The sequence below is a fragment of the Taurulus bubalis genome (assembly GCF_910589615.1).
Source record: "Taurulus bubalis genome assembly, chromosome: 13".
Classification (NCBI taxonomy): Eukaryota; Metazoa; Chordata; class Actinopteri; order Perciformes; family Cottidae; genus Taurulus; species Taurulus bubalis.
In genome coordinates, this window is record NC_136601.1 from 22,825,950 (window position 1) to 22,853,001 (window position 27,052).

General features: G+C 41.3%; 1 protein-coding gene across 1 annotated transcript; it reads right to left on the reverse strand.

The window, feature by feature from the left end:
- Nucleotides 1-1,038: 1,038 nt before the first annotated feature.
- Nucleotides 1,039-22,699, reverse strand: LOC306746328 (alpha-1,3-mannosyl-glycoprotein 4-beta-N-acetylglucosaminyltransferase B-like). Its single transcript, XM_079229227.1, has 13 exons — nt 22,603-22,699; nt 22,189-22,322; nt 16,491-16,537; nt 15,668-15,781; nt 14,658-14,733; nt 11,802-11,913; nt 11,567-11,697; nt 10,236-10,343; nt 9,249-9,442; nt 6,407-6,485; nt 5,430-5,499; nt 3,872-3,984; nt 1,039-1,511 (listed from the first exon to the last, which is right to left on the reverse strand). The coding sequence occupies exons 1-13, from the start codon at nt 22,670-22,672 to the stop codon at nt 1,494-1,496; spliced, it is 1,266 nt and encodes a 421-aa protein (XP_079085353.1). The 5' UTR covers nt 22,673-22,699; the 3' UTR covers nt 1,039-1,493.
- Nucleotides 22,700-27,052: the final 4,353 nt, after the last annotated feature.

Sequence of the window (27,052 nt, forward strand, 5' to 3'; positions counted from 1 at the left end):
AACACACTCAAGTGACAACGCCTGCTCACTTCGTGGTCATCATTAAAATAAATGAACACTATGTTTCCTTTAAGTCAGTATTTATCAAACTGGGGCGTTTACAGGTGGGGCGCAAGAGGAAATGCTGATTTTACCGTACGCCGTTAATAGGTCACATGCGCATGTATGACTCGCCGATTCTTGTCATTTCGCCAAAAGCCGATCTTTATGAGATCTCCGTGAGGTTGTCTTTTCTGCTGTTGCGTCGCTCAACATGGAGCATGAATTGAGAACGGCTGTATCAAATCTACCTCGTTTTAAAAAGAGTTGTAGAGGAAAGCAGCTCACTGCAGCCACTATTAATGATACAAAGTTATGCTCACACATCTGCACTCATTCTGTTTTGCAAAAAAATAGCTTGTTGTTTTCCACAATAAGCTATTTAGTTGTAACTAAATATTAGTTATTTTTTGCACGGATATAACTTTATTTTCATTTTTCTAACAAAGTGATAACACATTTGTTTTTGTCTGATGGAGCAATCTGGTTTAATTGAAAGTGATTTCAATGTTCTATTATTTATAAAAGCACAGATGGAGTCACTAGAACTGTGAAGTATAACTTTGTAGTACTGTGAGGTGCCACGATGTAGTATGTCCGTCAGTCGCTCCCTCCCCCCTAAAGCTGTAAACCTAGGGGAAACACTGAATACTGTGACATTCTGTAACTTTTTGGGTTGTTGGTGTGCCGCGGGATTTTTTTATTGTAGAAAATGTGCCGCGGCTCAAAAAAGGTTGAAAAACACTGCCCTAAACTATCACAGCGTTGTTGTCTAACTTTAAATAGTTTCTTCTCAGGGCTGTCAGTTGTCATTTCAGCTCTAACCGAGTCGACCCTCCTCCACCCCGGGCTCTGCCAGTCAGCAGTCGATCCTGCGTTATTTGTCAGCGGGTTACAGCGTTCTTCTTCTTCTTCTTCTTCTTCTTCTTCTTCTTCTTCTTCTTCTTCTTCTTCTTCTTCTTCTTCTTCACCACCAGTGTCAGCATCACTACCCCTTGCTTATCCTAATTCAGAATGGCGTCCAATCGCCAAAGATTTTGCACTATTCATGTGGATGCAATTGTAATATATATTATGGTGTAATAAATGATGGTTTATCTCCTGATTAAAATGTGGGTAAAGAAGAAGAAAGGAGTTGAAATGAAATACTCTAAAGATGAGGTGGTATCAGATGTTTTTCTTTATGAATTACACCTAAATAAAATGTAATTACTTATACAGTAGCTTTGCTGTTTCAACAATGCACTCTAATTAATGGAATGAATCAGTCTTGAATCTGTTATGTGTAATTGCCTTCATCCTGCAGACAGGTCCTCCCGACAGACCCGACAGACCAGTCGGTTTAGGCACTTCATGTAACCCTTGGAAATAAAAGTCCCTGTAGTGACAATCTGACTCCAGCAGAGGGAGCAGTTTGTTCAGGCGAAGCGCTGGTTTCCTCTTTTCTGTGGTCTTCAAACTTGAATGAGTATCTGACAGACAGGAACAAGATTGTTAGCAAACCGTCACTGCTGCAAGACCACACCAGGGCTCTCAAGTTTTTAAGACAGGTAAGAGTGACATATCCTCCTCCCCCCCCCCCCACCGAAATGCGTAACAGTCACGCTCAATGCGTGACACTTGAGAGCCCTGCCACACGCACACACACGTGCGCACACGCACACACACACACACGTACGCACACACACACACACACACACGTTTTTTTGTATTCAATGAAGATCTGACTGGAATTGAAACCTTGTCTATTGAAATACATTTGTGGTTTGGAGTGTGTGTGTAGCCTCGTGTGTGTGTGTGTGTGTGTGTGTGTGTGTGTGTGTGTGTAGCCTCTTCACTGAAGAGGTAAACCTCTTCTGTGTTCAGCTCTTGGGTCTCGTATATAAATATAATATTTTCGCTCAATATTTCATCAGCGCTGTCTGCACCCTGGAGTGCAGAGGAAAGACCAAACTATTGAAATTATCGTCATCTGTTCAGTAAGATGCCGTCTACTAGCGTCAAAGAGCTGCAGAGAGAGCGTCAGTGGTTTCCAATAATCTTCTAATACTGTGCAGATATCACTAAGATATGACTTTTCATTGAGTGTTCGTAAAATCTCTCCAGTGAACACAACTTTATTTCATATTTTCGAATTTCGTATGTGTACAGATTGTCCAAGGCAAATTTGTAATTTGTGATTCTGGGCTATATAAAATAAACTGAATTGAAACTGGAGCAGAGGAGTAACCATGGTGACTGTCACATCTTCTTCAGTCAGCTCACCTTTATCTTCACCACCTGTACATAACAATTGTAAATTTGCAAAGTGTGGAAACAAAGCCCTTGACAGCTCTCGTACGATCACTCTTCACTGCCATTATCAGTCCTAATCATTATGCCATAAGAAAACATCAGTAAATAAATACATTGTATTCACCTATCACACTTCCTTTCTTTGAAAATGGGTGGTGGTTTTTGATTGTCGCAATCTTTTTGGAAGCAATCCGTCTGATTGTTGTAAATATAAATACTACGGTGACACTTGGGATGTGTTATGTAGAACAATGGCTACTCTTCAACTGTAAATGGAAGAATTAGGAGTGAATGACCCGCTGATCAGCAGCTTGTTTCTATGCATCAACATTCATAAGGTTCTTTGCATTGATTATTTCTGGTTGAATGTGGGCGTGTAGAACCAGCTGTGCACATTTACAGTTCGATTTGGGATTTACAAAAGGAAATAGCTCACTAGCAGGTGTACGCAAGTTTTCATGAATCTGAATACCCAGTGAGCAACAACCGTGCTATGAATGCTGATTTCTTGTTGAAAACTGAGTGATATTTGGGCTCAACGTCTAAGATTTCTTTTCTCGCTAAAATGTGGTTACAACATCAACGTGTCACCAATTCTTTGGAAAATGTTGATGATTTGCTCAGTTGTAGTTTGAAAGAGAGATGCTATACTCTTATTAGCACCATGTAGAGCAGGGGTATTCAACTAATGTTCAACAAGCTCCAGTTTGAGAAAATGTACTCATGAAAGGTCCAGAACATCACAGTCTCTATGATTTAGTCCCATATGTATTGAAGTAGCTGCAGTTCTTTCAACGTCTGTATGAAGTCAACAACTGACTGATGATGATGATTTCAGGTATTTATGAGGCAGTTGCTGATGGTGGAGTAGGTAGTGGGTGTGATATATTTGGTGGAGATGTAGAGCTGTGTGTCGTTAGCGTAGCAGTGGAAATAGACACCGTGGTGGCGTATGATGTGCCAAGGGGGAGCAAGTAGAAAATGAAGAGGAGGGGGCCGAGTACTGAACCTTGGGGGACACCTTGAGGGACTGGGGCTGTCAGATTTGGATTTATTGATAATAATGAACTGTTGGCGGTCGGTATGCCTTGAAGCAGGAGAGGGCTGTACCAGTAATGTGGAGGAAGGGCCTCAAGACGGGAGAGGAGGATGGAGTGGTTGATGGTGTCAAAGGCTGCACTGAGGTCCAGTAGGAGGATGTTGAGGGAACAGGAGGTCATTGGTGACTTTGATTAGGGCGGTTCCTGTGTTTCTATTTTAGCATGAGCGTATGCTTATTATATGTTATATGCTGGCAAGTTTATTGTGTGATGCAGCGGCTTCGAGCCCAAGACAGATTTCCCGGGGGGACAATAAGGTACATCTTATCTTAATTGTTTAATCATTTCATATTAACTGAACTCTTTGTTTTGAGAATATTATGTTAACCTATTTCACGGTGCTGCTGTTTAATTTATCTGCGAGTATAAGTGCGCACACACACACACACACACACACACACACACACACACACACACACACACACACACACACACACCTCACTCAGTAGAGCCCAGACGTCAGCGTCGGAGTGAACCACCAGGCGTAAGGCCGAGATCGGCTGCAGCGCTTCTTCAACCCCCCCTTCGGCCACCCCGTCCTCAAATGCACCTGAAACAGACACAGTACACACAGTAGTCTTGTGTGATGGTGGGAAGCACTTCAGCGCTTCTGCATCCAAGCTGCGGTCGAATAGTCCTTTTTGGTTAGGAAGGTTCCTAACTGAGTGTAATGATCCGGAAGTATAGTGGCCACCATGATAAGTGCCGGTCGAATTGTCTAAACGCAAAGAAAAGGAGATAATGCCGCCCCACAATTCCTTGCGATGGCAACATTTAAAGTGACGCAACATTCGGCCGTTCACGAGGAAAAACGATCGTGAAGACAAACGCAGATCATGTAAATAACCGTTGCTATAACTTGGAAATACTTGCATAATCTGTTAAACCTGCTGGAAAATTACCAACTATTGCTGTTGCTGAAAACTGCTGTAAAGTGATCCAACTGCTGTAAAGTGATCAAATTGACGTAAAGTGATCAAACTGCTGTATTGATATTCTCTCTCTGGTGTTGTACTGCAGCCTCAGCCCTCATTCTTTTATTTGACTTCAGCTACAGAAGCTTTGATGAAAGAGTTAAACTGGACGAGCTCTTGAGTCTTTTTGATTATCATCTTTTGAATCAACTATTTTGTCACATATAATAAAACACTATCAAGTCAACACTTCTAGGTCACACTGAGTGTTTCATAAACTGTTGTCTGCATATTTTTATTATCAGATTATAATCTGCATATAAACCATGACAACAAAAGGGATATGAGACATTGTTAGTGAGAGAACGTATTTAATTCACCATGTTTGAAACTGAACAGAGAGACAGTTTAGTAACTTTGTACTCTGTGGAAAATCCCTTGGTTTCACTTTCATATTCCTTCTTTCATTTCTATTCCAACCTTGTTAATAAAGTAATACTTTGAACCGGGTTGTTTAAATCGTCTGCATGACGCAACACTGTAAGAATACACGGACGAAGTATTTAAGATGATCTTTTTTGTAGTCTTCAAAACATTGTAGTGTCACTGCTGCACACCGACGTCACTAACATCCGCCTGCCGTCGCGTCATAACTACGTGAATTAGTGAAAGTGGAGTCAGATCCTCTAAACACCGCGGTTGTCTTTTCCTAACTCCCCATGAATTCTCCTTCCCATCTTTCCTTGACCCTGTGATGTTTTTACAGAGGTCAAGGAAAAGTGGTTAGGGTTAGACGTTAGGAGGACGTTTTTTGATTATTCAAGTGCAGCCCCAGTGTGAAGGCCCCAGAGGCTGTGGTGTGAATGGGGCTTCTTTAACAACTGGGTTGTGCTCAATGGACACTTTGTGGAATGGGATCCAATAAACCACTTCTGTATCCGATTCCATCATTCAAGTCCCATTTATCTGCTAAACTGGTGCTTCAGTGTGTGTTTGTGTGTGCCTGAATTTATGTTGGCGACATATATCCACGTGTGACTCACAGGATTTATCGGATTATTAATATAGTGGTTGTATTTACCAATAATTATGAAGCCCTTGTCAGATTCTTTGTAGGAAGAACTGCTCCCTTGTTGGTTTTGCGATGACGCCTAAAGGAATAAAAGAACAAAGAACAAATGTCAGGCATGTTTACCACTACACATATGAGACAAAGAACCATTCTGATATATTAATCCCAACACTGTGACAAACATGAACTGCCATTTGTCAACCTCTTAAAGGGACAGTCCCTTAAGCCCTCGAAATAGAAAAAAACACCTCATGAACTTTAAGGCTTATATGATTATTTCTGGTCTTCTTTAAAAGGTATAATAAACGAAGGAATGTTAATCCGTTGTATGTAAACCAACTTTTATTACCATTTTAGAGTAAATCCAGACACAAGGAAAAGAAATAACGATTTTCTTCCTTGCCCATTGTATGATCTAAAATTCAATTTACCTCTAAAACTATATCTGCTGAGTTACAGAGGTAACCAATGTAAGTTTATGGGAAAAAGTATTTTTGGCTCTTGTGATATTACGTGACATATCTGGAAATTGTAATTCCACTGTTTGGCCACTATGGTGTTATTCGGAACCGCATACTATGTTAAAAATACGTACTGATTTGGCCCAAATGTTGCATGTAGTATACAAACAAAAGCAAACGGTGGGTCTTTGCTCTGCTGCAGCTCTCTCAGGAGACCGGTCTTCATTTCCCTGTTGTCAGATGGTTTGTTGTTTCAATATCTGTCAATCGAGCAAAATTGCAGCCTCCGAGGAACAAACCATGCTTTGAGCGGAGGAGCGCCCCCTGGTGCGTGCCCTCTATCACTGCTCTTATCACTGTTCTTATGATCCTCTATCAGGATGGACAGAAGCAATATATGTCATGTGTGCCCATCAGGACACACACACACACACACACACACGCGCACACACACACACACACACACACACACACACACACACACACACACACACACACACACACACACACACACACGTTACTCACGTTGCTGGGCAGCACTTCCACTGTGGTGTTGTTGAATTTATCTCCACTAGTCTCTATATTTCCGCTGCGAAACAGGTACCTACAGTAAAAGAGGACAGCACAGTTGTAACTCCGTTTCAGTTGGACACTACTACTTTTATTCATTTATTTTAGGTCTTCCGTGAAAATTGTAAAAGATACAATTTAAAAGATTAACAAAAGATTAATTACACTCCAAGGAATAACCAGGCCATAATTAATGTAAAAAAAGTAATAAAAAGTTCTCAAACATTTTCTCATAGATTTCCATCCAATCAAACTTCTATTTTCAAACAGAGGAGTCGCCTGTGCTCTGCCATTGTTGACCGGAAGTAGGGAATCACTCCACTCCGGCCTTTTGTCACTGCTAATATGCTACGCTATCCCTGAACAGCAAGTTTTCTCGTCACTGCTTTCTCTGCCAGGGTTAGGATGGAAAGCAAATGTTGTCCCAAATGTATAAAGGTAAAAGTTGGTTACGAGATATATACACTTTATAATAACTACACACTATTTAGCATTAGTAAAGCATGAATAAACCCTTAATTCATCATTTATAAAGCATGGTTCCATCATGAACACTCAATAGTAACTCATTAGTATGCAAGTCACACAGTTACAAATGTTTTATTATTTTATGCTTTTTTTACTATTGGGTTCATACTTTGTAAATTAAGTATTAAGGACTCATAGATGATTTATAAGATCATTTATAAAGTGTTAGTAAATGATAACAAAAATATTTAAATGTAATTTATTCATGCTTATATACATATAGTGATTTAGATATGCACTTTATTCTTTACTTGTTATTTAAGTATTAGTTAAGTATGTTCTGTGACCTCATCTAAAGTGAGGAATAGTGAATACCTGAATTAATCATATCATGTATTAATGCTTTGTGAAGCATAGATAGTCCTGGACAAGCGGTCGGAGCCTCCATGGCATAAGCTTTCCACCGGGAGGCTTAGCGGTGTGATACCACGATAGTTCAGCACACTCTCCGGTCCTTGAAGATGAGAACCAACACCCCAGTCTGCCCGTTCATGGGCACTGTTCCCGACTCCCATGCAACACTGAAAAGGCGTGTCAGCCAAGAACCGGTCCTGCCTGCTGCAATGGCCCTGCTGATGCCCCTCCCTCCTCTACCTCCTTCTGCTTTATGGATGTGGCTATCTGGATCATGGACTATGCCTACTACTCATTATATGAATCATTTCTGTCACAGCACATTCATTGAATGTGCTGTAACTCCGTTGCGTTATTCATTCTGGCCACATGACATCTTTTGCTTCTGTCCATCCGGGGAGAGGGATCCTCCTCTGTTGCTCTCCTGAAGGTTTCTTCCCTTTTTTCCCTGTGAAAGGGTTTTTACTATCTTTATTTGGGGAGTTTTTCCTGATCCGATGTGAGGTCCCGGGACAGGGATGTTATGTGTACAGATTGTAAAGCCCTCCGAGGCAAACTTGTATTTGTGATGTTGGGCTATACAAAATAAACTGAATTTAATTGAATTTTATGTGATGTTATATATATATTGCTAACATTAGGTTGCAACTCCTCCACACAACAAACACTTATTTGAGCAGTTTGAGTCTGGCCTGGTTTATTTTATCCCCAGTTGTTCCAAATTCATTTGGAAGGGACTTTCAAATATTGGCGAGCAAACTCTGATTGGGCAAGGCATGCCTGTGTGTATATATTGTATATATACATATATATATAATATATAAACAGTACCTCTGCCTCAAGGAAGGGGGCGTGCAAGAGCCTGCAGGGTTGTTCTATCGTTGCTCTTCTTCTACACTTGTAAAACTAAAAGAAGATGAGGAGGACTTTTCCAACAAATGATAGACGAATGGACTCCATTTTCGATGAAAGGTAAGACCAGGCATACGCTGCAGGAAGCTATCTGGCCTATTTTTATTTGTATTGAATGAGTATGAATTGTGGAATTGTGGAGGCAAATTAAAAGCACATGGAGGGTGCAGAGGAAATGCGCTCTTTCTCTGAGCCGCTATAAATTGGTGGAATCAAATATGTACCTGACGTATGTGTGTAAAGAATGCTGATATGAAATATGAAAAACAACCAGTAGTCAATGTGCAAGCTGTCAATTGAATGTTGAATTAAGCTGCTCTATTGGGTTCAGATATTAGTAAATCTGAGTCTGACAGTCCTCACCGCACGTCACTGCTTTCCAGCTTCAAGCCGGGCACCGGTTCACTCAGTGTGAGCCGGGGCTCATATGAGGCTCTGCAACCTCCATCCATCCAAGGAGAGATACGCTGTGTGCTCCTCTTCAGGGTCACACGTCTCACTAATGTGGGAACAGGCCACTGTGTGCCATCCACCTGGCGTGAGGATTCACTGTCCATTATTTTAATAGTTCAGTATTGTATGCAAGATAACTGGTATGTTTATGCTTGGTAGCAGCACTAATAGGCCATCACTCATTTTCGTAAGTCAATTTTAATAGCTTGTATGCATGATTTTAATGCAATTGACAGACACTGTTGATATTGGCACAGCCACCCTACTCACTGGACCTTGCACAATAAAAACATAAATATATAAACCTGTGTATTATTTGAATAGCTTAGTATTGAATGCACAATAATAAGGTATGTTTATACATGGCAGTAAGCCAGATAATATATAAGCCAATTGTATACAATATATATAGTAGGGAGTCCCTGCTCCTTCTCTCTATCAGTTTGGGGGTCCTTGGCATGAAACACATTGAAGACCCCTGCTCTAATACCAAACTACGTGATCAACCTTAAATAAAGGTTCTGTGTCAATAAAAAAAAATCAGACTGACCTGGAAATGTGGATTGGCTGGGGAAAGTTGAAGAGGATGTAATCATCCTGGACTGGTGTTATTGCCCAGAAGAAGTCCTCTCCTCTGTAAGCCCGGTCCAGCCTGTGCTGCTGGTAATGCTTCAGGCTGCTTTGGAGGTCTGCAGCCGGGTTGATGTGGGCCTGGTACAAACTCTGCTTCCCAAAGTCCTTATCCTGGAGGAGAGGAAGGACAATGACACAGGAACGCAGGCTCACATATACACACACACATCTATAAACATCTATATCTCTAGATTTCTACAGACATCGATACAAATCTTATTGGACTAATACAATATATATAAAGACATATAAACATATAGACACACATATAAACATATATGCGCACATGTACAGTACACACACACACACACACACACACACACACACACACACACACCTGCACTTCATATCCCCTGCTTATATATATATATATATATATCTATATATATATATATATATATATATATATATATATATATATATATATATATATATATATATATATATATATAGATATATATATATATATATACACATACAATACATACATACTCATACATATATGTACATATATGTATACACACACACACACACACACACACACACACACACACACACACACACACACACACACACACACACATAAAAACATACATACTGTATATAAACACACATATAAAAACATAGATATACACATATAAAAACAAATACCCGGACCGGCAGTGACGTTAAATTGAATATTAAAAGGATTCTCCAAAAAGTTAAGAGAAGAGATCATTGCCAAAACAAGGAAAATTATACAAAAAGATAGCGAAGGCACTGCAGGTTCCTCGAAAAAAAATCCGGAACATATATTTCAACCAGCCCAACAGTCAGCGTAGAGGTTATCATTGTATGATGCCATTTCAACTCTGCTCGCTGCAGAGTAACCGGTTCACTGAACACTCAGGAGAGAGGGCCTCACCTTCAGGTGCTGTAGTTTCCCAGGCAGAGAGGAGTGGAGGCCGACATGCTGGAACAGGGAGGGCTTGTACCTTCGCTTGAGCAAAGCCTTTTGTTCATTACAGTTTCTCTGGATAAGACAACACACCAGCATGTAGGTCACTACACCGTCATAAACTCACTATCAGTTACACTCCTGAAGTATTTACCACTCCACAGCCTGCTATGGTTCTGTGAAGTTTCTGTATAATAACTATTAAGCAGCATAATGTGATTGAGGAACTAATTGTTTATGAAATGTGAATATTAAAAGGTTCTATATATGACATTCAGAAGAACTAGAGGCCACACGAAAGCACCAGCACCAACATAACTAACCAGCAAAGTTAAAGATGACTGTAGCTCAGGGGGATGAGTGGTCGTCCCAAAACCGCAAGGTACCCGGTTTGATCCCCAGTCGGGGGGACTCACATAGCTCACATGTTGAAGTGTCCCTGAGCAAGACACCCAACCCCCAGCTGCTCCCCGGGTGCCTCAAAGGGCTGCCCACTGCTCCCTAACCAGGGATGGGTCAAATGCAGAGAAGAATTTCTCCAAGGGGACTAATAAAATGCATGTTTTTTTGTTTCTAAATTACCAATAAATTTAATGTTCCAACAATGTGTGTAAAATGATGTTGAGTCTTTGTCTTGTTTTTGATTTATATACTGTTATATATATATAGAAAGGTCACGTGTATTTTCACCGGGAAATGCATTTGGTTCAGTTTGCCTTGATTGAGGCTTTTGCAGGTCTTGTATTAATTTTTGCTGTTTATTTATGGTTTCTCATTAAAGTGGGTGTTTGGTTTTTACTATCAGAATCAGAATCAAAACCATTTATTGCCATGTATGTTTTCACATACAAGGAATTTGTCCTGGCGGAAGGTGCATAATATTTAACATTTAACAATAAACATTGAACAATAAACATAAAACATAACTGCAATATATAATACATATATAATTATAATTTCTTGTACTAACATTGATTTTGCATTCCTCAAACAATATCGACAGCAAAACATGCAGGCCAATCAAGAAAAAGGATGCACTTTAGCATATGTCATTTAGTTTATTGTTTTATTTATATTTCTTTTTTTGGTATGTTTAACTTTCCTGTGCTGTGCACTAACTTTCCATTTACAGTATAGCACATCTTTCATTTTCTTGGGTCTTGGTATTTTTATCTTGCCAAATGAATTGCCCTCTCAGATATTGATATGGTTTTCTTGAATGTTAAATAAAATTTCAGATCCTGCTTTATGTGCAGTATTATAATATTGTTTTTCACCTCTTGGCCCAACTGACTCACCGCGTCTTTCTCTGGGTTGCAAACTTTCACCCACAGAATGTGATCCAACAGCCAGTCGATGGGTTTGTCTTTGTGGAACATCAGGAAGAACTCTGCAATCATCGGGAGGTCACGGGTTCGAAACATCTTGCCTGGAGGATTACACACATACAGACAGATTTTAAATGTCAGTACACTAAAATGAAAAACTAAGGCTTGATATGCTTTAATACTATAAACATACATACAAACACACCTATAAATCCAAGCTGGGAGAACTCCAGGTAGAGCCATTGCGTTGAATCCTGGGTGGCGAAGGTCTTCATGTCATTGAAGTAGCCGGCCTTTGCAACAACATCATCCTCTAACTGGAAAAACACAGGACACAACAACTCATATTCAGTATAGCGAGTTATTGTGAGTATTCCATTACAAAAATCCATGACAACTATTTCAAGCCTGCAACAACCCAACAGTCAAATCACTCTCGGGTATACTGAAAACTATTTGGAGTGCCATTTACTTAAAAAAAAGCCCGGTAACAACCACACATAAATTGTAAGTAATTTTTACTCAGACAATTTTTAAGTTAAGTTTACTTACCAATAACAATGTTTTTTCATCCAAAATGGTCAAGTAAATTTTACTTAAAAATTATTTCCTGAGACATAACATTTACTCCTTTGATAGTAATCTTTACTCAGCCTTTGATAGTAATCTTTACTCAGCCTTCGATAGTAATCTTTACTCAGCCTTTGATAGTAATCTTTAGTTGTAGAAAAAACATTTTTGGCCATGTAATTATTACCTTAATTATATGTGTAAATTCTCCAATAAATAACCATTTCATTCCTTTTACTTTAAAAGGTCACCTTTTATTTATTGCGTTACTTTGTGTATGTTAGTAATTATGAATCCTTATTTTGATAAGTAAATGAAAAAATTTAAAAAATGAAGTAAAGATTACTATCAAAGGCTGAGTAAAGATTACTATCAAAGGAGTAAATGTTTGTCTCAGGAAATACTTTTCAAGTAAAATTTACTTGACCATTTTGGATGAAAAAACATTGTTATTAGTAAGTAAACTTAACTTAAAAAGTGTCTGAGTAAAAATGACTGGAAATTGTTACCAAGCTTTTTTTAAGTAAATGGCACTAAAAGTTTTGTTCAGTGTAGACTACTGTAACTCCTTATTATCAGGCTGCTTTAATAAGTCTCTTAAACCCCCTGGTCCAGACCCTAGACATGCTGCTATAGGCCTGGACTGTTGGGGGACATCTTAGGATACACTGAGCTCCTCTCTCCTCTTCTCTCTCTCCCTTCTGGATGAATTCATGTCTCTTCAATGCACATTACTAACTTTACTTCTTCCCCAGAGCCTGTTTTCTCTCCTCTCAAGTTTCCATGGATCATGGCTGTGTCTGGAGCCGGTCCTGCCTCCTGGGCCCTGCATCCTGGGCCCTGCATCCTGGGCACTACCTCCTGGGCACTACCTCCTGCCATGGCAGTCCTGCTGATGCCCCTCCTCTTTACCTCTTATCTGGATCATGGATCGTGGTCCATGCTTACAACTCATTATATGAATAATTTCTATCATATTCATGTAATGTGCTGTAACTCTGTTACGTTGTTCATTCTGTACACATGACATCTTTTGCTTCTGTCCATCCAGGGAGAGGAATCCTCCTCTATTGCTCTCCTGAAGGGTTCTTCCCTTTTTTCCCTGTGAAAGGGATGTGAGGTCCTGGGACAAGGATGTCGTATGTGTACAGATTGTAAAGCCCTCTGAGGATAATTTGTGATTTGTGATTTTAGGCTACACAAAATAAACTGAATTGAATACCTAATTAGCTGTTCCACTGCATGTTGCAAACTAACAGCTGTTGCTGGAAATGTAAAATGCATCCCTTTTCTATCCTCCTGAGGAATTTTCCTATGAGGATCTGTCACACCGTGACAACAGAGGTTTTTTGGATAATAGTTACGGTTAAATACATCAAATATGTTTAATTCTCATCAGAGTACTTATTTCTGTCTTTGAACATTGAGAAACATTCATCTAGGCCAGGGGTCAGCAACCTTTCGTATCCAAAGAGCCATTTTGACCTTTTTCCACCAAAAAGAAATTGTCTGGAGCCGCAAAAATTATTTAATATCACAGCTTCTAAAGTTTTATATAAAGTCATATTATATATATATATATATATATATATATATATATATATATATATATATACAAAAAACTATAGTTTGTTGTATGTATGAAATTATAGAACAAGAATAAAGACTTTTTTTTAACATTGTATTGCTATTTTACCTGTTTATAACTATCAAACAAAAAATAGTCATGTGTCAGCTACATTAAGGTTAATTAAAAACACAACTATACAGACCTTCAGTATTATCTATAGTTGTGGCTCATGTGGTAGAGTGTTTACCCTGTAACTCCAAGGTAGCAGGTTCAATACCTGTCCTCTTCAGTGAGTTTTACATTTTAAACGCATATCTTTTGCTACGTTTACACTGAGCGTCCTCCTCACTAGAGCACTGCAAACGGAGGACGGATACGGATTTACTAACGGACGCCTCACTGTCTCATGAGCTGACACAGAACCAGCAGCAGTAGTGGAAAGTTGGAGTAGTTGGAGACGTGATCCACTTCCTGAAAGTATATCTACTTTACTCAGTTTGCTGCAGCAGTTGAGGAATCGCTCTTCTGCACTCATCTGCGCGCGAGGGCGGGGCTCTGAATCACGAGTAGCAGCTGCAGGGGCGGAGGCTTGACAGCGACGTGACGCACATTTTAGTGAAAGAAATATTTAAACATTTATTTTTATTTGCAGTGACCCAATATCACCTAAAACTCCAAGATAAGAGGACTTCCCTTTAAAAGTTTTTCCACTGGGCAAAAAAAAGGAAAAAAAAGTTGTCTTTTTTTTTTTTTTTGTCAAAGCCTTAGTGAGCCACAACAGACGGGCTAAAGAGCCGTATGCGGCTCCGGAGCCGCAGGTTGCCGACCCCTGATCTAGGCTGCACTTTGTGCTGTATTTCCAAATGATCCACATTCAAAAACAGTCTACATACATACATACAGCACATTTAGTTAGTTTACCTGAACATAATAGGTTCCTTTGTCCTGAGCGTAGAGCATGAGGAAGCTGAAGTCCAGATTTTGCTTTGTTCGCCACCTAAGAACAGAAAAGGTTCATACACAAACAGGAATGTATTTAGTCCTTGAGTAATCAGACAGGTGAATTATAATCAAATTCACCTACTAGTGCTTACATTATCTGTATATGTATATACAGTATATACAAATGATACCATTGCAACAGCCATCTATACAGACACAACAAAGAGAATTATGACATAACTGGGTAATAGAGCTAGAAATATTGAAGTCAAAGAAATAGTTAAAAAAGAGATAACCAGGCGTACCAGCACGGTAGCAAGGCAATGCATTGCTGTTGACGAAGGCAGCAACAACATGTATTTCAGCCAACTAAAAACATAAAAAAAAATAACGCTATACGCTATATTTAGACCATTTTCCCCGCTTTACTTTGCTGTCAGACAGCACTTTCTGATGGGGATTAAACAGTTATATCCATCTATGTTTTCTTCAAAACATTTCTTCAAACAACATTGACCAACAAATGGAACCTCCCAGAACTCTGGAGACGCTGGTCTACCGGTGTCTTCATTTGCTTGTTTGTGTTGTTGTGTCACACAATAACCCAAACAAACAGACCAGCAACTTCTGTGTTGTGCAATAAAATTACAGTTTTTGTCAAAGGAGTCTTGACTTTGAAGAAAGCCTAGAAAGGGCTGTCTGACCGCAAGTAAAGTGGTGTACATTTTCTATACATATGGTGTACACTGAAACTTATATATATTTTTTTTAGGTACCGTAACTAAAATCGGTTTAGCTTTACCCCGTCCACAGCAGTACATTGCTTTGCTCCCGTGCTGGTACTGTATGTTTCTTCTGGGGGCGTACCGACCTCCATCTACTGTTGGTAATACACTGACTATGGAAGGACCTCTTACCAACCCCACTTACAAATTCCTTTAGCACAAGCACTTATTTCAAAAGAATAGTAACAGAAATGGTAAATGTACTTGACTCTGTCCTTTGAGTCTCCAAACGTCTCTCTGAGGCTGGTGAAGTCGGGGTAGTAATACTGAGAAGGAGAAACGACCTCCAACAGTCCGGACTGCACCTCATTGGGAAAACTTGAAAGAAACAGCTGGTTAACTAACTGACTTCAACAGCAAAATACAAAAGAGATATAAAACAATTCAGCATTTAAATCATATGGGTAAGATGAATCTTGAAAATGTTTTGGGAAATGGATAGCAAATTCCCTGAATTTCAAATGACACCAAACATGTATATGTTCCTCTAAAATAGGAATCTTTGAAAATGATTTACAATACACTTTTTTTTTAATCACTATTTGTATTTAAAGTTTCAAATTCATGGTTTCTTATTTTTTTGCAAATTTTCACACTTTATTGGATAAAGATAATCCGAGTAAATAAAAAAATGCAGTTTTTAAATGATAATTTCATTTATTAAGGGGAAAAGGCTATCCAAACCTACTTGGCCCTATGTTAAAAAGTAATTGTGTGACAAATATGCAAAACACACACACACACACACACACACACACACACACACACACACACACACACACACACACACACACACACACATATATATATGCATGCATGTGTGTGTATATATATGTATACATTCTGTTGCTTCACAGAGCTCTTTCAAAACGTTTCCAGTTAAAAAGACAATAACGTAATAGCATACGACCCCAAAAGCTGGCTGCTGTCAGGAATCACAGCTAACAGAAGACATGGAACCAAAGGGAAAAGGAACAGAGATATAACAGTGAAAGCACCCTATGGGAGGCCATTTAGAATCACTCACTTCTTCCTGATGGTCTTTGCTACACTGCCCACATATTCAGAGTCTGTCTGACGTGACAAGGGAGAGAAAAAGGAGAAAGTCAGCGATTAAGGGGATTCCCGATGCTGTTAGTTAATACCAAACACAAGGTCTTGAGTACTTTTGCAATAATAGAACAGAGTATGGAGGTCTTTTGGGGTGAGACCTACTCACTTATCCAAGGCCAGGGCCCTATTCTTTGTACCTGGCTTACTGAGTTAGCTGGCTAATTTTCAGGATAAGATGACGTAGTTCAGGTTTTTCGGTCCCTGGAAACAAGTTTCGAAAAATCCCCATAGCAACAAAGCCAAAAATGTAAACCTGCTCCCGCGCAGGCTAACTGAAATTCACTGGGTAAGATGGCCACTCCCACCAGACAAAAAGGCAGCTCCCTTCCTCATTGATGAAAGACCGATATTAGTTTTATAGGGAGAGAGTTCTTCCAGATCGCCAAGATCCGTTCTCACATCATGATGACTTCCTGTACGAGCGCTATTGATTCTGCCGACAAGGAATCACTTATTTACGAGAGCTTCTCGAGCCATGGACATTGATCACCACACGCTGCATGGCGTGCTGTTCTTAAGTTTATTTAGCGCTTAAGAAACTTATGGATGTGTTGAAAGCATTCATAATTATATGAGTGTTATTAGTACACCATACATATCATTAATGTAGAAAATTATTACGGTGATTGTGATAAGAATACAGAGAATCACACACAATTTCTTTTCACTGCTTCAATTGATTGAATTTCTGATTATGAATAATACATACATACTAGATACATACATACATACATACTATACACATATTCAAACTCCTAGTTATATGGTAATCTACACCCACATGGATATACACATATATTGTACATGTATTGCGCATACAGTACATATATCCTCATAAGTATATATTTATTCGTATACTACTGCCAGCAGGTACATTTAAATAAATATAATCTGATTGATTTGGGTGCTGAAGCAATTAAAATTAGCCGATACATTTTTCCAACACTGACGCAATTAACTTGTCTGATATATTTGCGACGCTTATGTCTCGCAGCGGGGGCGGTGTTCAGCTGCGTTTGCACCAAAAACGTTGCAAAACTTATTGTATTAACGTATTGACTTCCTCATATGCGGTCATGATCATCTGCTTGTCAGCGTAGAGAAAAAAAAAAGGTTCCTGAGTTTATTTGCCATTGTACTGTTAGAACATCGTGGTGTCAATGCTCGATTATTATCTCTTCTGAAAAGGAACGGGCACATGCATTTATCCAGATGACTGACATCTGGTTAGAATAAACGAGAAACCAAGTTAGCCTGATGTCAATCATCTCGCTAATTTAAGCTGGATAATAGGACATTTGCTCGACTTTGTTGAACCACGTACGAGAAATAGGGCCGAGAACTAGATAGGTGGGTGATGTAGCCTGTTATTCAGTCATGAAGCCTCACAAACATGACCTCATAGATACCAATTAGATACCAAGGTATCTAATTTATCTAAAAGGATAGAGGTGTTTCCCGTTCTCTTTGTTCTCATGCCAGTTAGTGTTACTTTTGCCTGAGGTTAATTTGTATGATCGTACAACAGATACTTGTCAACTCAGAAAAGAGCTTCTCAGTTTAACTAGTGTGGCTACTTATTGGCTTATAAAAAATCTTGTGCAGCCCGGCATGTTTCCTTTTAACCAGTGTAACCAGAAAGCTAAACAGTCGGTAGCCCATTAGTTGAAACAATGCGCAGTGAGTGGTGAAGATGTTCTTCGTGGAGAAAACAGTATCGTTAGAAAAGCTGGTGTCGGTGACAACAGACGGGGCTTCCGCCATGACGGGCCGGCTTCATAGCGCAATGCAAAGATGATGCAGACTTCCCAAAGTTTCTACATCACCACTGCATCATTCACCAGCAGGCGCTATGTGCAAAAGTAACCAACACAGGATCTTCAAGCTGCTATTGGAGGAGCTGTTGGCTGACTATGGTGACCTGTTACTACACACAGAGATCTGATGGCTCAGCAGGGAATGGATTTTTGCAGCATATTTTATCACTTTTGGGCAAAGTCAAAAGGTTCCTGCAATCCAAAGGGGAAGACGCCTCATGCTCGAGGACACTGAGTGGTTACTTGACCTTGCATTTTTAACGGACATCATCGGGAAACTGAACCATTTGAACTGTGAGACATAACAGACAGACATTTGCAGACAAAGAACAAGATGACATAGGTTTTCATTGAAAACACCATGACAACATGTTTCCCAGGCTTCTCTCTCACCCGCAACACTTTTCAGCTCATTCTGGGGGACCCCGAGGCGTTCTAAGGCCAGCCGGGAGATATAATCCCTCCAGCGTGTCCTTGGTCTTCCCCGGGGCCTCCTACCAGTTGGACGTGCCTGGAAAACCTCTAATGGGAGGCGTCCAGGAGGCATCCTGTCTAAATGCTTGAACCACCTCAGCTGACTCCTTTCGACACGAAGGAGCAGCGGCTCGACTCCAAGCTCCCTCCTGATGTCCGAGCTCCTTACCCTATCTCTAAGACCTCGTTCTTTCGGTCACAACCCAGAGTTCGTGGCCATAGTTGAGGTTTGGAACGTAGACCGACCAGTAAATGGAGAGCTTTGCCTTCCAGCTCAGCTCCCTCTTCACCAAGATGGACCGGTACAGCGCCTGTTTTACTGCTGCAGCCGCACCGATCCGCCTGTCGATCTCCCGCTCCACCTTACCCTCACTCGTGAACAAGACCCCGAGATACTTGAACTCCTTCGCTTGGGGTAGGCAGTTTGTCCCCACCTGGAGGGAGCAATCCACCGGTTTCCGGCAGAGCACCATGGCCTCAGATTTGGAGGTGCTAACTCTCATCCCTGCCGCTTTACACTTGGCTGCAAAACGCCCCAGTGAATGCTGGAGGTCACGGTCCGAGGAGGCAAACAGGAACACATCATCCGCGAACAGTGGAGAGGCGATCCCGAGACTCCCGAACTGGATCCTCTCCGCCCCCTGGCTGCGCCTAGATATCCTGTCCATGAAAGTCACAAACAGGACCGGTGATAAAGGGCAGCCCTGGCGGAGGCCAACACCCACCGGGAACGTGTCTGACTTATTACCGAGGATACGAACACAGCTCCTACTGCAGGCGTACAGAGACCGGATGGCCCGTGCCATGCCAACGGGTCCGGCACCCCATACTCCCGCAGCACTCCCCACAAAAACCCCAGAGGGACCTGGTCGAAAGCCTTCTCCAGGTCTACAAAGCACATGTAGACTGGTTGGGCGAACTCCCAGGACCCCTCCAGTAGTCTTGTGCGGGTAAAGAGCTGGTCCACTGTTCCACGGCCGGGACGGAATCCGCACTGTTCGTCTTGAATCTGAGGTTCCACCCGACGATGTCCACAGTCCGGGTCAGCTGATCAACTCACCACCAAGTGGTGATCAGTTGACAGCTCTGCTCCTCTCTTCACCGGAGTGTCCAAGACATATGGCCGCAGATCAGATGATACGACTACAAAGTCGATCATTGATCTCCGGCCTAAGGTGTTCTGGTACCAGGTACACTTATGAGCCACCTTATGCTCGAACATGGTGTTTGTTATGGACAAACCATGGCTAGCACAGAAGTCCAACAACAAAACAACAGTCAGAGCCTTACTCCTCGTAACCCGTAGGCGCAGGGAGGCGACCCTCTCGTTCTCCGGGGAAAACTCCAACACAGCGGCGCTCAGCCGGGGGCTCGTGAGTATCCCCACTCCCGCCCGGCGCCTCTCACCCAGGGCAACTCCAGAAAAGGACAAAGTCCAGCCCTTCTCCAGGAGCTTGGTTCCAGAGCCCATGCTGTGCGTGGAGGTGAGCCCAACTATATGTAGCTGGTACCGCTCCACCTCCTGCACCAGCTCCGGCTCTTTCCCCGCTAGCGAGGTGACGTTCTACGTCCCTAGAGCTAGTCTATGCTGCAGGCGATCGGCTCGCCCAGGTCTCCTGCCTGGCCCGCCACCCGGTCTGCATAGCACCCGACCACGATGGTTCCCCCTGCGGGTGGTGAGTCCACAGGGCTGCTGGTCCATGATCTTTTTTCGGGCTGAGCCCGACCGGGCCCCATGGGTGAAAACCCGGTCACCAGACGCTCGCTGTCGAGCTCCCCTCCCGGGTCTGGCTCCGGGAGTGTGACCCGGTTTCCCTTGTCCGGGCGAGGTTGCTTCATTCCGTGGGCCGTAAATCATCAGAGTTTTTTGAACCGCTCTTAGTCTGGGCTCACCCCCGAGACCTGTTTACCTTGGGAGACCCTACCAGGGGCTGACGCCCCGGACAACATAGCTCCCAGGATCACTGAGTCACTCAAACTCCTCCACCACGTTAAGGTGGCGATTCAGCAGAGGAGGTGAAAAATTGGAGGTGTAAAAAAGTGTCAATTTGTCCAAAAATATAACAGGTGTGGTTTTGAACAAAATGCTATATATGTGTAAATATATAATATATTTAAATATAAATAAATATATTTACAAAAATATCAGAGATGTGATACCTCTGACTTTCACATGTTGAAACAGATAAACAGAAATACATGTTGCATGTTTAAATATATATATGTTTCCTACCATCATTGTTGTCAAGCATTATTGTGAGGAATACTTAACATTGATGTGTGATCAGACAGTCACTTCACATTTATTATTAAATGGTGAATTGTGCAACTTTGTTATTCAGAAAGTTTGTATCAAACAAGTAGCCCTTCGTATTATTTTGTACCCTTGAAGTAGCTCTCAGTTTCAAAAAGGTTGGTGACCCCTGGTTTAGGCCATATGTGTTTTGGGGGTTTCGTTTACAAGTAACAAACTACCGTTTAATATTTCCAATATTTTGTGAAAGGCTGTTGTTGTTCTCAGTTCAAAGTGGTGGTAATGTTGCATATTGACTGGTTGTAATGAGTACTAATGCTTTTTGGACCTCAGGCCACATGGTCCTTTTCTGGGTTTTGTAGCACACATGTGCAGTAACAACTGTGAGGTATTCATGTCCGAATAAAGTAAACCAACGCTACCTCAGCCTCGTCAATTCACTACAAATAGCTTTGTCTGTCTTTGCCGGGCATGTGTGCTGCGTGTGTGTTTGAGAAAGAGAGAGAGAGACAGAGAGAGAGAGAGAGAGAGAGAGAGAGAGAGAGAGAGAGAGAGAGCAACAGAGAGAGAGAGACAGAGAGAGAGAAAAGGTTGTTTGTGGCGCTGAATAACAAAAAGGTTTCGTTCAAGAAACATGAAACTGCCAAAATAGTTTGATATTTTTTTGAAATATCAAATTTGCCCACGTGGTTAGAAAGAGGATTAATGCCACTCTCATGTCTTTGTGCTAAATGTGAAGCTAAAAAGCCTGGAAGCAGGGTGACACAGCTATGCGGTTTCTGTCCAAAGTCACAAAATCTTCCTACACACTAAACAGCAAGCTAATTAGTGCTAAGACTCACTAATTAACATATTGTATATAGCTTGTTTAGGGTAACCAACCACTTGCTGGCTATAGATACACACACACATATATATATATATATATATATATATATACAAATATTTGTATCTAACTCTTGGTAAAAAAACAAAAATAATGCTACTTTCCCAAAAAGCTGAACATAGGGTGGCAAAAAAGGCTTCAGAGTTAGAGGCCAACACATGTGTGTATGTGTGTGTCAAACCTCGGCAACAAAGACAATTATGAGGAGATCTTGTTGCTGCAAAGATGTCAGGCTGTAGAGCAGAGAGCTGAGAGTGCTGACCAGGTAGCTCTGCTTCTCACGCTTCACTGTGGGAATGCCCAGCACCATGGACACTGAGGACAGAAAGAAAGCATGTGAGTGGTGTTGTTCCAGAAAACAGGCTCCCCCCTATTCCCGTGCTGCGTTTTTTATGAATTTGCTGGCTACTTTGCCATCAAGTGACACAATTCCCAGGAAGCTACACCTTTTAACTTTGAACATTTTTAACATTTTCTAAATCAAATTGGTTTTGAAAGTAAATATTGTATCCCTCAAACAAAGCTACAACACCAAGAATCATAACAGATTCTTAGGATAATAAAAGGTGTGTGTTTTTCTGGTGGTGCTCCATACCTCCACGGCGTCCCTGTCCCAGGACTATGTTGGGTTGGAGGCTTCCTGGATGTTCTCTGAGGTGGGGCATGTAGAAGTGAATGTTGAGCTGGAGGAATGTCTGTTGGCCTGAATAGACTGTCTGCCCCCCTATTGTTTCTATCCACAAGAGGAAAGGGAAGGGGAGGTATTTGATCAATGAAAAAGTTTGTACTCAACATTCTAACAGGACTAAGCTTTTGTAAGATACTAGTAGAAATCATTACACAAATACATGGTGTTCCCAATGCTAAAGGGACCATTCATCGACCATGAACAGCAGTGTCCCCAGTTCAAGTCCAGCCAGAGAACCTTTGGTGCATTGTTCTCTCCCAATGTTCCTTCAGTGAAAATATGCAATCAGGAGATCAGCAATAATGCTTCTTATTCGCCCATGCCTGATAACGTGACATTGTGAACCACAAATGTTTGTTGAAATCAGCACAAGGAGAGCTGTAAAACGTTGGCAATACCGCTGGTTAACGTCCGGAAATTCCATTCAGTTCCTTTAAGATGCAATCAGGCTCTGTTCAGCGAAAATTAATATTAGGGAGAGGTACATTATCACATTATTGTGATGGGTTCAAATGCAATTTAGTAAAATGCAGTATTGGTGAATAATTTGAATAAGTACTGTTGTTTAGGAAGATGTTTTCATAGTAATGTAAAATAAATAAGAAAAAAAGACAGGAGAGGAAATAAAGCAACAAAATCTAATCTGTGTTGGCCAACATGGATCATTAAAGATTAGCAATTGGTATTGACAGCGAAAAAGTGCTATCGGGGTACCCAAGGGCGTAGGTTTGGTCTCAGCATTGGTAGGGACCCCCCCCTTTTGGATATCTCTTTTCTTTTTGGGTGGCATTTTCCTACGCACAAAAGGGTCAACAATATCAATGCTGAGACCAAACATGATACTAATATGAGGCTTTGTTATTTAGTAGCTGTTATTTAGTAGCTTACTGTGTCAGACTACTGCCAGCTCTCATTCTGCAAGTCAAGATTAACGTAGTGTTTCTGACTCGACACTTCAGCCAATTAAATGACAGCATCTTGTCTAGCCGGCTCGAAAGCGCATTGGAAAATGTGGAGAAGTAGTTTTCACTCTTCTGTGCGACGAACATAGTATAGATAATAATACAAATGAGTTTTCAAATATATTGTGCAAAATATTTTTCCCGTATTGATGGGGACAATTGTGTCTTTCCCAAACTTTGGTCGTGACTTGTTCCTATGGACCATACGCAAACCTACATCCTTGGGGTTATCTCTAAAAGTTATATTTGCTCCTGATCCAATCTGAGATCTGTGACCAAACCGTGAATTTTATGATCCATTGCACATTGGGGCTGAGGTTAGTGTGTGATAGTGGGAGATAGGAGGATTGAATAAGGGCCAAAAAGCAAACCTATTGTCCTGAACTGATTAATAAGGCCATAGCTTTGAAGTAATAGGTTAATCAGTAATAGGTTAATCAAAAGCAGATCAGAAGAAGTGGCAGTATTATGTAATAAAGGGTTAACTGGTAACACCTGTATCAGTTGTTGTATGAAAACTATATTGAAGAGGATTTGAGTGGGTGAAACCTCGGAATCCATCGGCTTGATTCTCCCTGCACCCTGAAGCACTGTGCTGATCAGCTGTCTCCGGTGTTCACAGACATCTTCAACACTTCCCTGGAGACATACCAAGTTCCAGCCTGCATCAAGGCCTCCACCATTATCCCCGTCCCTAAAAAACCTAGGATCACAGGACTCAATATCGACAGGCCCGTCGCCCTGACCTCCGTGGTCATGAAGTCCTTTGAACGCCTAGTTCCTGTCCCACCTCAAAACCCTCACTGACCCACTCCTGGACCCAGGCCCGGGGTGGATAATCGGGAGAATCGGGAGAGTTCCCGGTGGGCCGCTTCACTTCTAGGCTGGTCGAGAATTTTATTTGTTGACATTTGTCACGTTAGTCCATCTTCTCTTAAATTGGGCTACACACGTTCCGCATTCTGACACCGCAGCCTCTGCATGGGTTGTACCATGCGAGGAAGTTCTCCCCTCCCAAATATAGTTGGTTCGGTCCGTAGCCCGTCTTTTCCAAAAACTTTTCTCAGATAGGCTACCGATAGCTGGGCCGGCCCGACCTCAACGATACGCGTCAGGGAGGATGGACGGGAGGAAGAGGGCAGGAGGGGCTGAAAAAGCCAGGTTGAAAAAAACAAAGGCATTGGAGAAGGATGCTGCCAAATGTTTGCCATATTTATCTATTATTGTTTTTATTGTTTTAGTCAATTGTTTTAGTGTATGTCTATTGCTATGCACCTTTCATCTAGATCAGGAGTCGGCAACCTTTCCTATCCAAAGAGCCATTTTGCCCTATATTCCACTAAATTAAATGTGTCTGGTGCCGCAAAAGCTACTATATGTTACAGCTTATAACGGTTTATATACTGTATAGTCAAATGATATATACAAAAACTACAGTTTGTTGTATTTAAGAAATTATAGAACAAGAATAAATACACTTCTTTGCATTTTATTGATATTTTACTTATAAGTATCAAACTCTTATGAAGAGGAGAAAAAAAATGGTCATGTGTCGGCCTACATTGAGGTCCGTTAAACACACAACTGTGCAGGTCTTGACCCCTCCCCCTATGTGGCTCACGCTGTAGAGTGGTCGTCATGTCAACACAAGGTAGCAGGTTCGATACCCCACAGTTCTCATCTCTAAGGCCCCTTAGCGAGACACTGAACCCCCAGTTGCTCTCCGGGCGCTTCACAGCAGCCGACTGCTCCTAGAATGCTAAGGATGGTTTATATGCAATAACTTATTATTTAAATAAAATAACACTGAAATACAGTGATGGGCCTTCTCTGCTGGCCTAAACAGAATCACAAAGTTATAGCTATTTTATAATTTAATTGTTTTTCACAAATATTGAAATTCATCGGCCATGTCCACACTACTAAGTTTCATTTTAAAACGCATATCTATTGCTCAGTGTACACTGAGCGTCCTCACGACGCCGGAGTTTTAGACAAGAACACCGAGGACGTAGGAGTTTGGAAGCGCTCCCAAGGACGGATACTTTCTCATTGTCTCATGAGCTGCCGCACAACTATCCACTTCCTGAAAGTATTTTTACTTTGCTCAGTTCTCTCTTCTACAGCTTGATACTTTTTATCAGATGCTGTGTGCTTGTTCTGGAAGAGTCTTTCAACATTAGATGTTTTGTTGTTTGCTAATTTCTCCCCACATATCAAGCAGACAGGTCAGCCAGCATCGATGGCAGTGAAAGTAAATGAATACGTCCACGCAGAATTAAAGGCTCTACTTTTCTCTGTGACTTTTCTTATTTATTTATTTTTATCCATTGACAGTTTACTGAGGGCGGGGCTCTGTGAATCATGATCAGACACCTGCAGGGAAAGCTGCTCTACAGCGACGTAACAGGATGTGGCACACATTTTAGTAAAATAAATATTAAATCTTTTTTTTTTGCCAAAGCCTCAGGGAGCCGCAACAGAGGGGCTAAAGAGCCGCATGCGGCTCCGGAGCCGCGGGTTGCCGACCCCTGACCTAGTCCAGTTCCTTGTATGTGCACTGTACTTCGCCAATAAAGGATTCTGAGATACACCTCTGGGCAAGTGGCTACATTTCTGAGGTTCAGGTGAAGCCAGCAGGTATCCAGGCCAAGAGTTCATTTTACGTGCACTGCTAAGTGTTTACTGTCTGATGCAACATTGGAGTTGAGAGACTAAATTGTCGATATAGGTACCCATATATATTCTTGCCTCTAGCAGAGCAATGTTTCATCACATGATTATTGTGTCTTGTTGTAAGCCTGACCTGTGGAGATGGTGGTGGTAGAGGTGTATGGGGGGCGGGTGCTGTTGGCAGCTTTGGATCTGTTCCTCAGCTGTTCCAGGATGCTGCTGAGACCTGAGCTGACTTGCCCCCCCAACTCCTCAGCCACCAGCAGACGTTCGTACAGGGTTTGCAGGTCTGGCAGTGCTGTTGAACCTGCAGACGTTGAGACAAAAGAATAAAGCATTAACCAAACCTTAATCAAATCTAAGGTTTCTCCCCTTTTTTTCCCTATTATGTTTGGGGGAGTTTTTCCTCATCCGATGTGAGGTCCCAGGACAGAGGATGTTGTATGTGTATTGTAAAGCCCTCTGAGGCAAATTTGTAATTAGCAATCTTGGGCTCTACAAAAAAAATTGAATTACATTATTCAGTCTATATTTTTTTAAATTGGAGAGCAGTTTTGTTTTGGTAGAACACACATGTTCCTTTATCGAGTGTTCTCTCAAACTTTTTAAAGCCAATATATAAGTGACTTTTTCAAATCCCTTTTTTTTAAATATTTATTTGAGAAGCTGGATTCTACAACTTTTTGTACATCTTTGCTCAACAACACATTGCCTCCATGTCA

What these genes read in the sequence shown, in the direction of transcription:
- LOC306746328 (XM_079229227.1), bottom strand. Translation starts at nt 22,672, where the DNA reads ATGCCCCACCTCAGAGAACATCCAGGAAGCCTCCAACCCAACATAGTC. An exon ending in GGGACAGGGACGCCGTGGAG is followed by an intron (nt 22,323 to 22,602) that starts GTATGGAGCACC and finishes TTCTGTCCTCAG; the next exon opens with TGTCCATGGTGCTGGGCATT. An exon ending in CTCCCAGCTTGGATTTATAG is followed by an intron (nt 11,698 to 11,801) that starts GTGTGTTTGTAT and finishes GTAATCCTCCAG; the next exon opens with GCAAGATGTTTCGAACCCGT.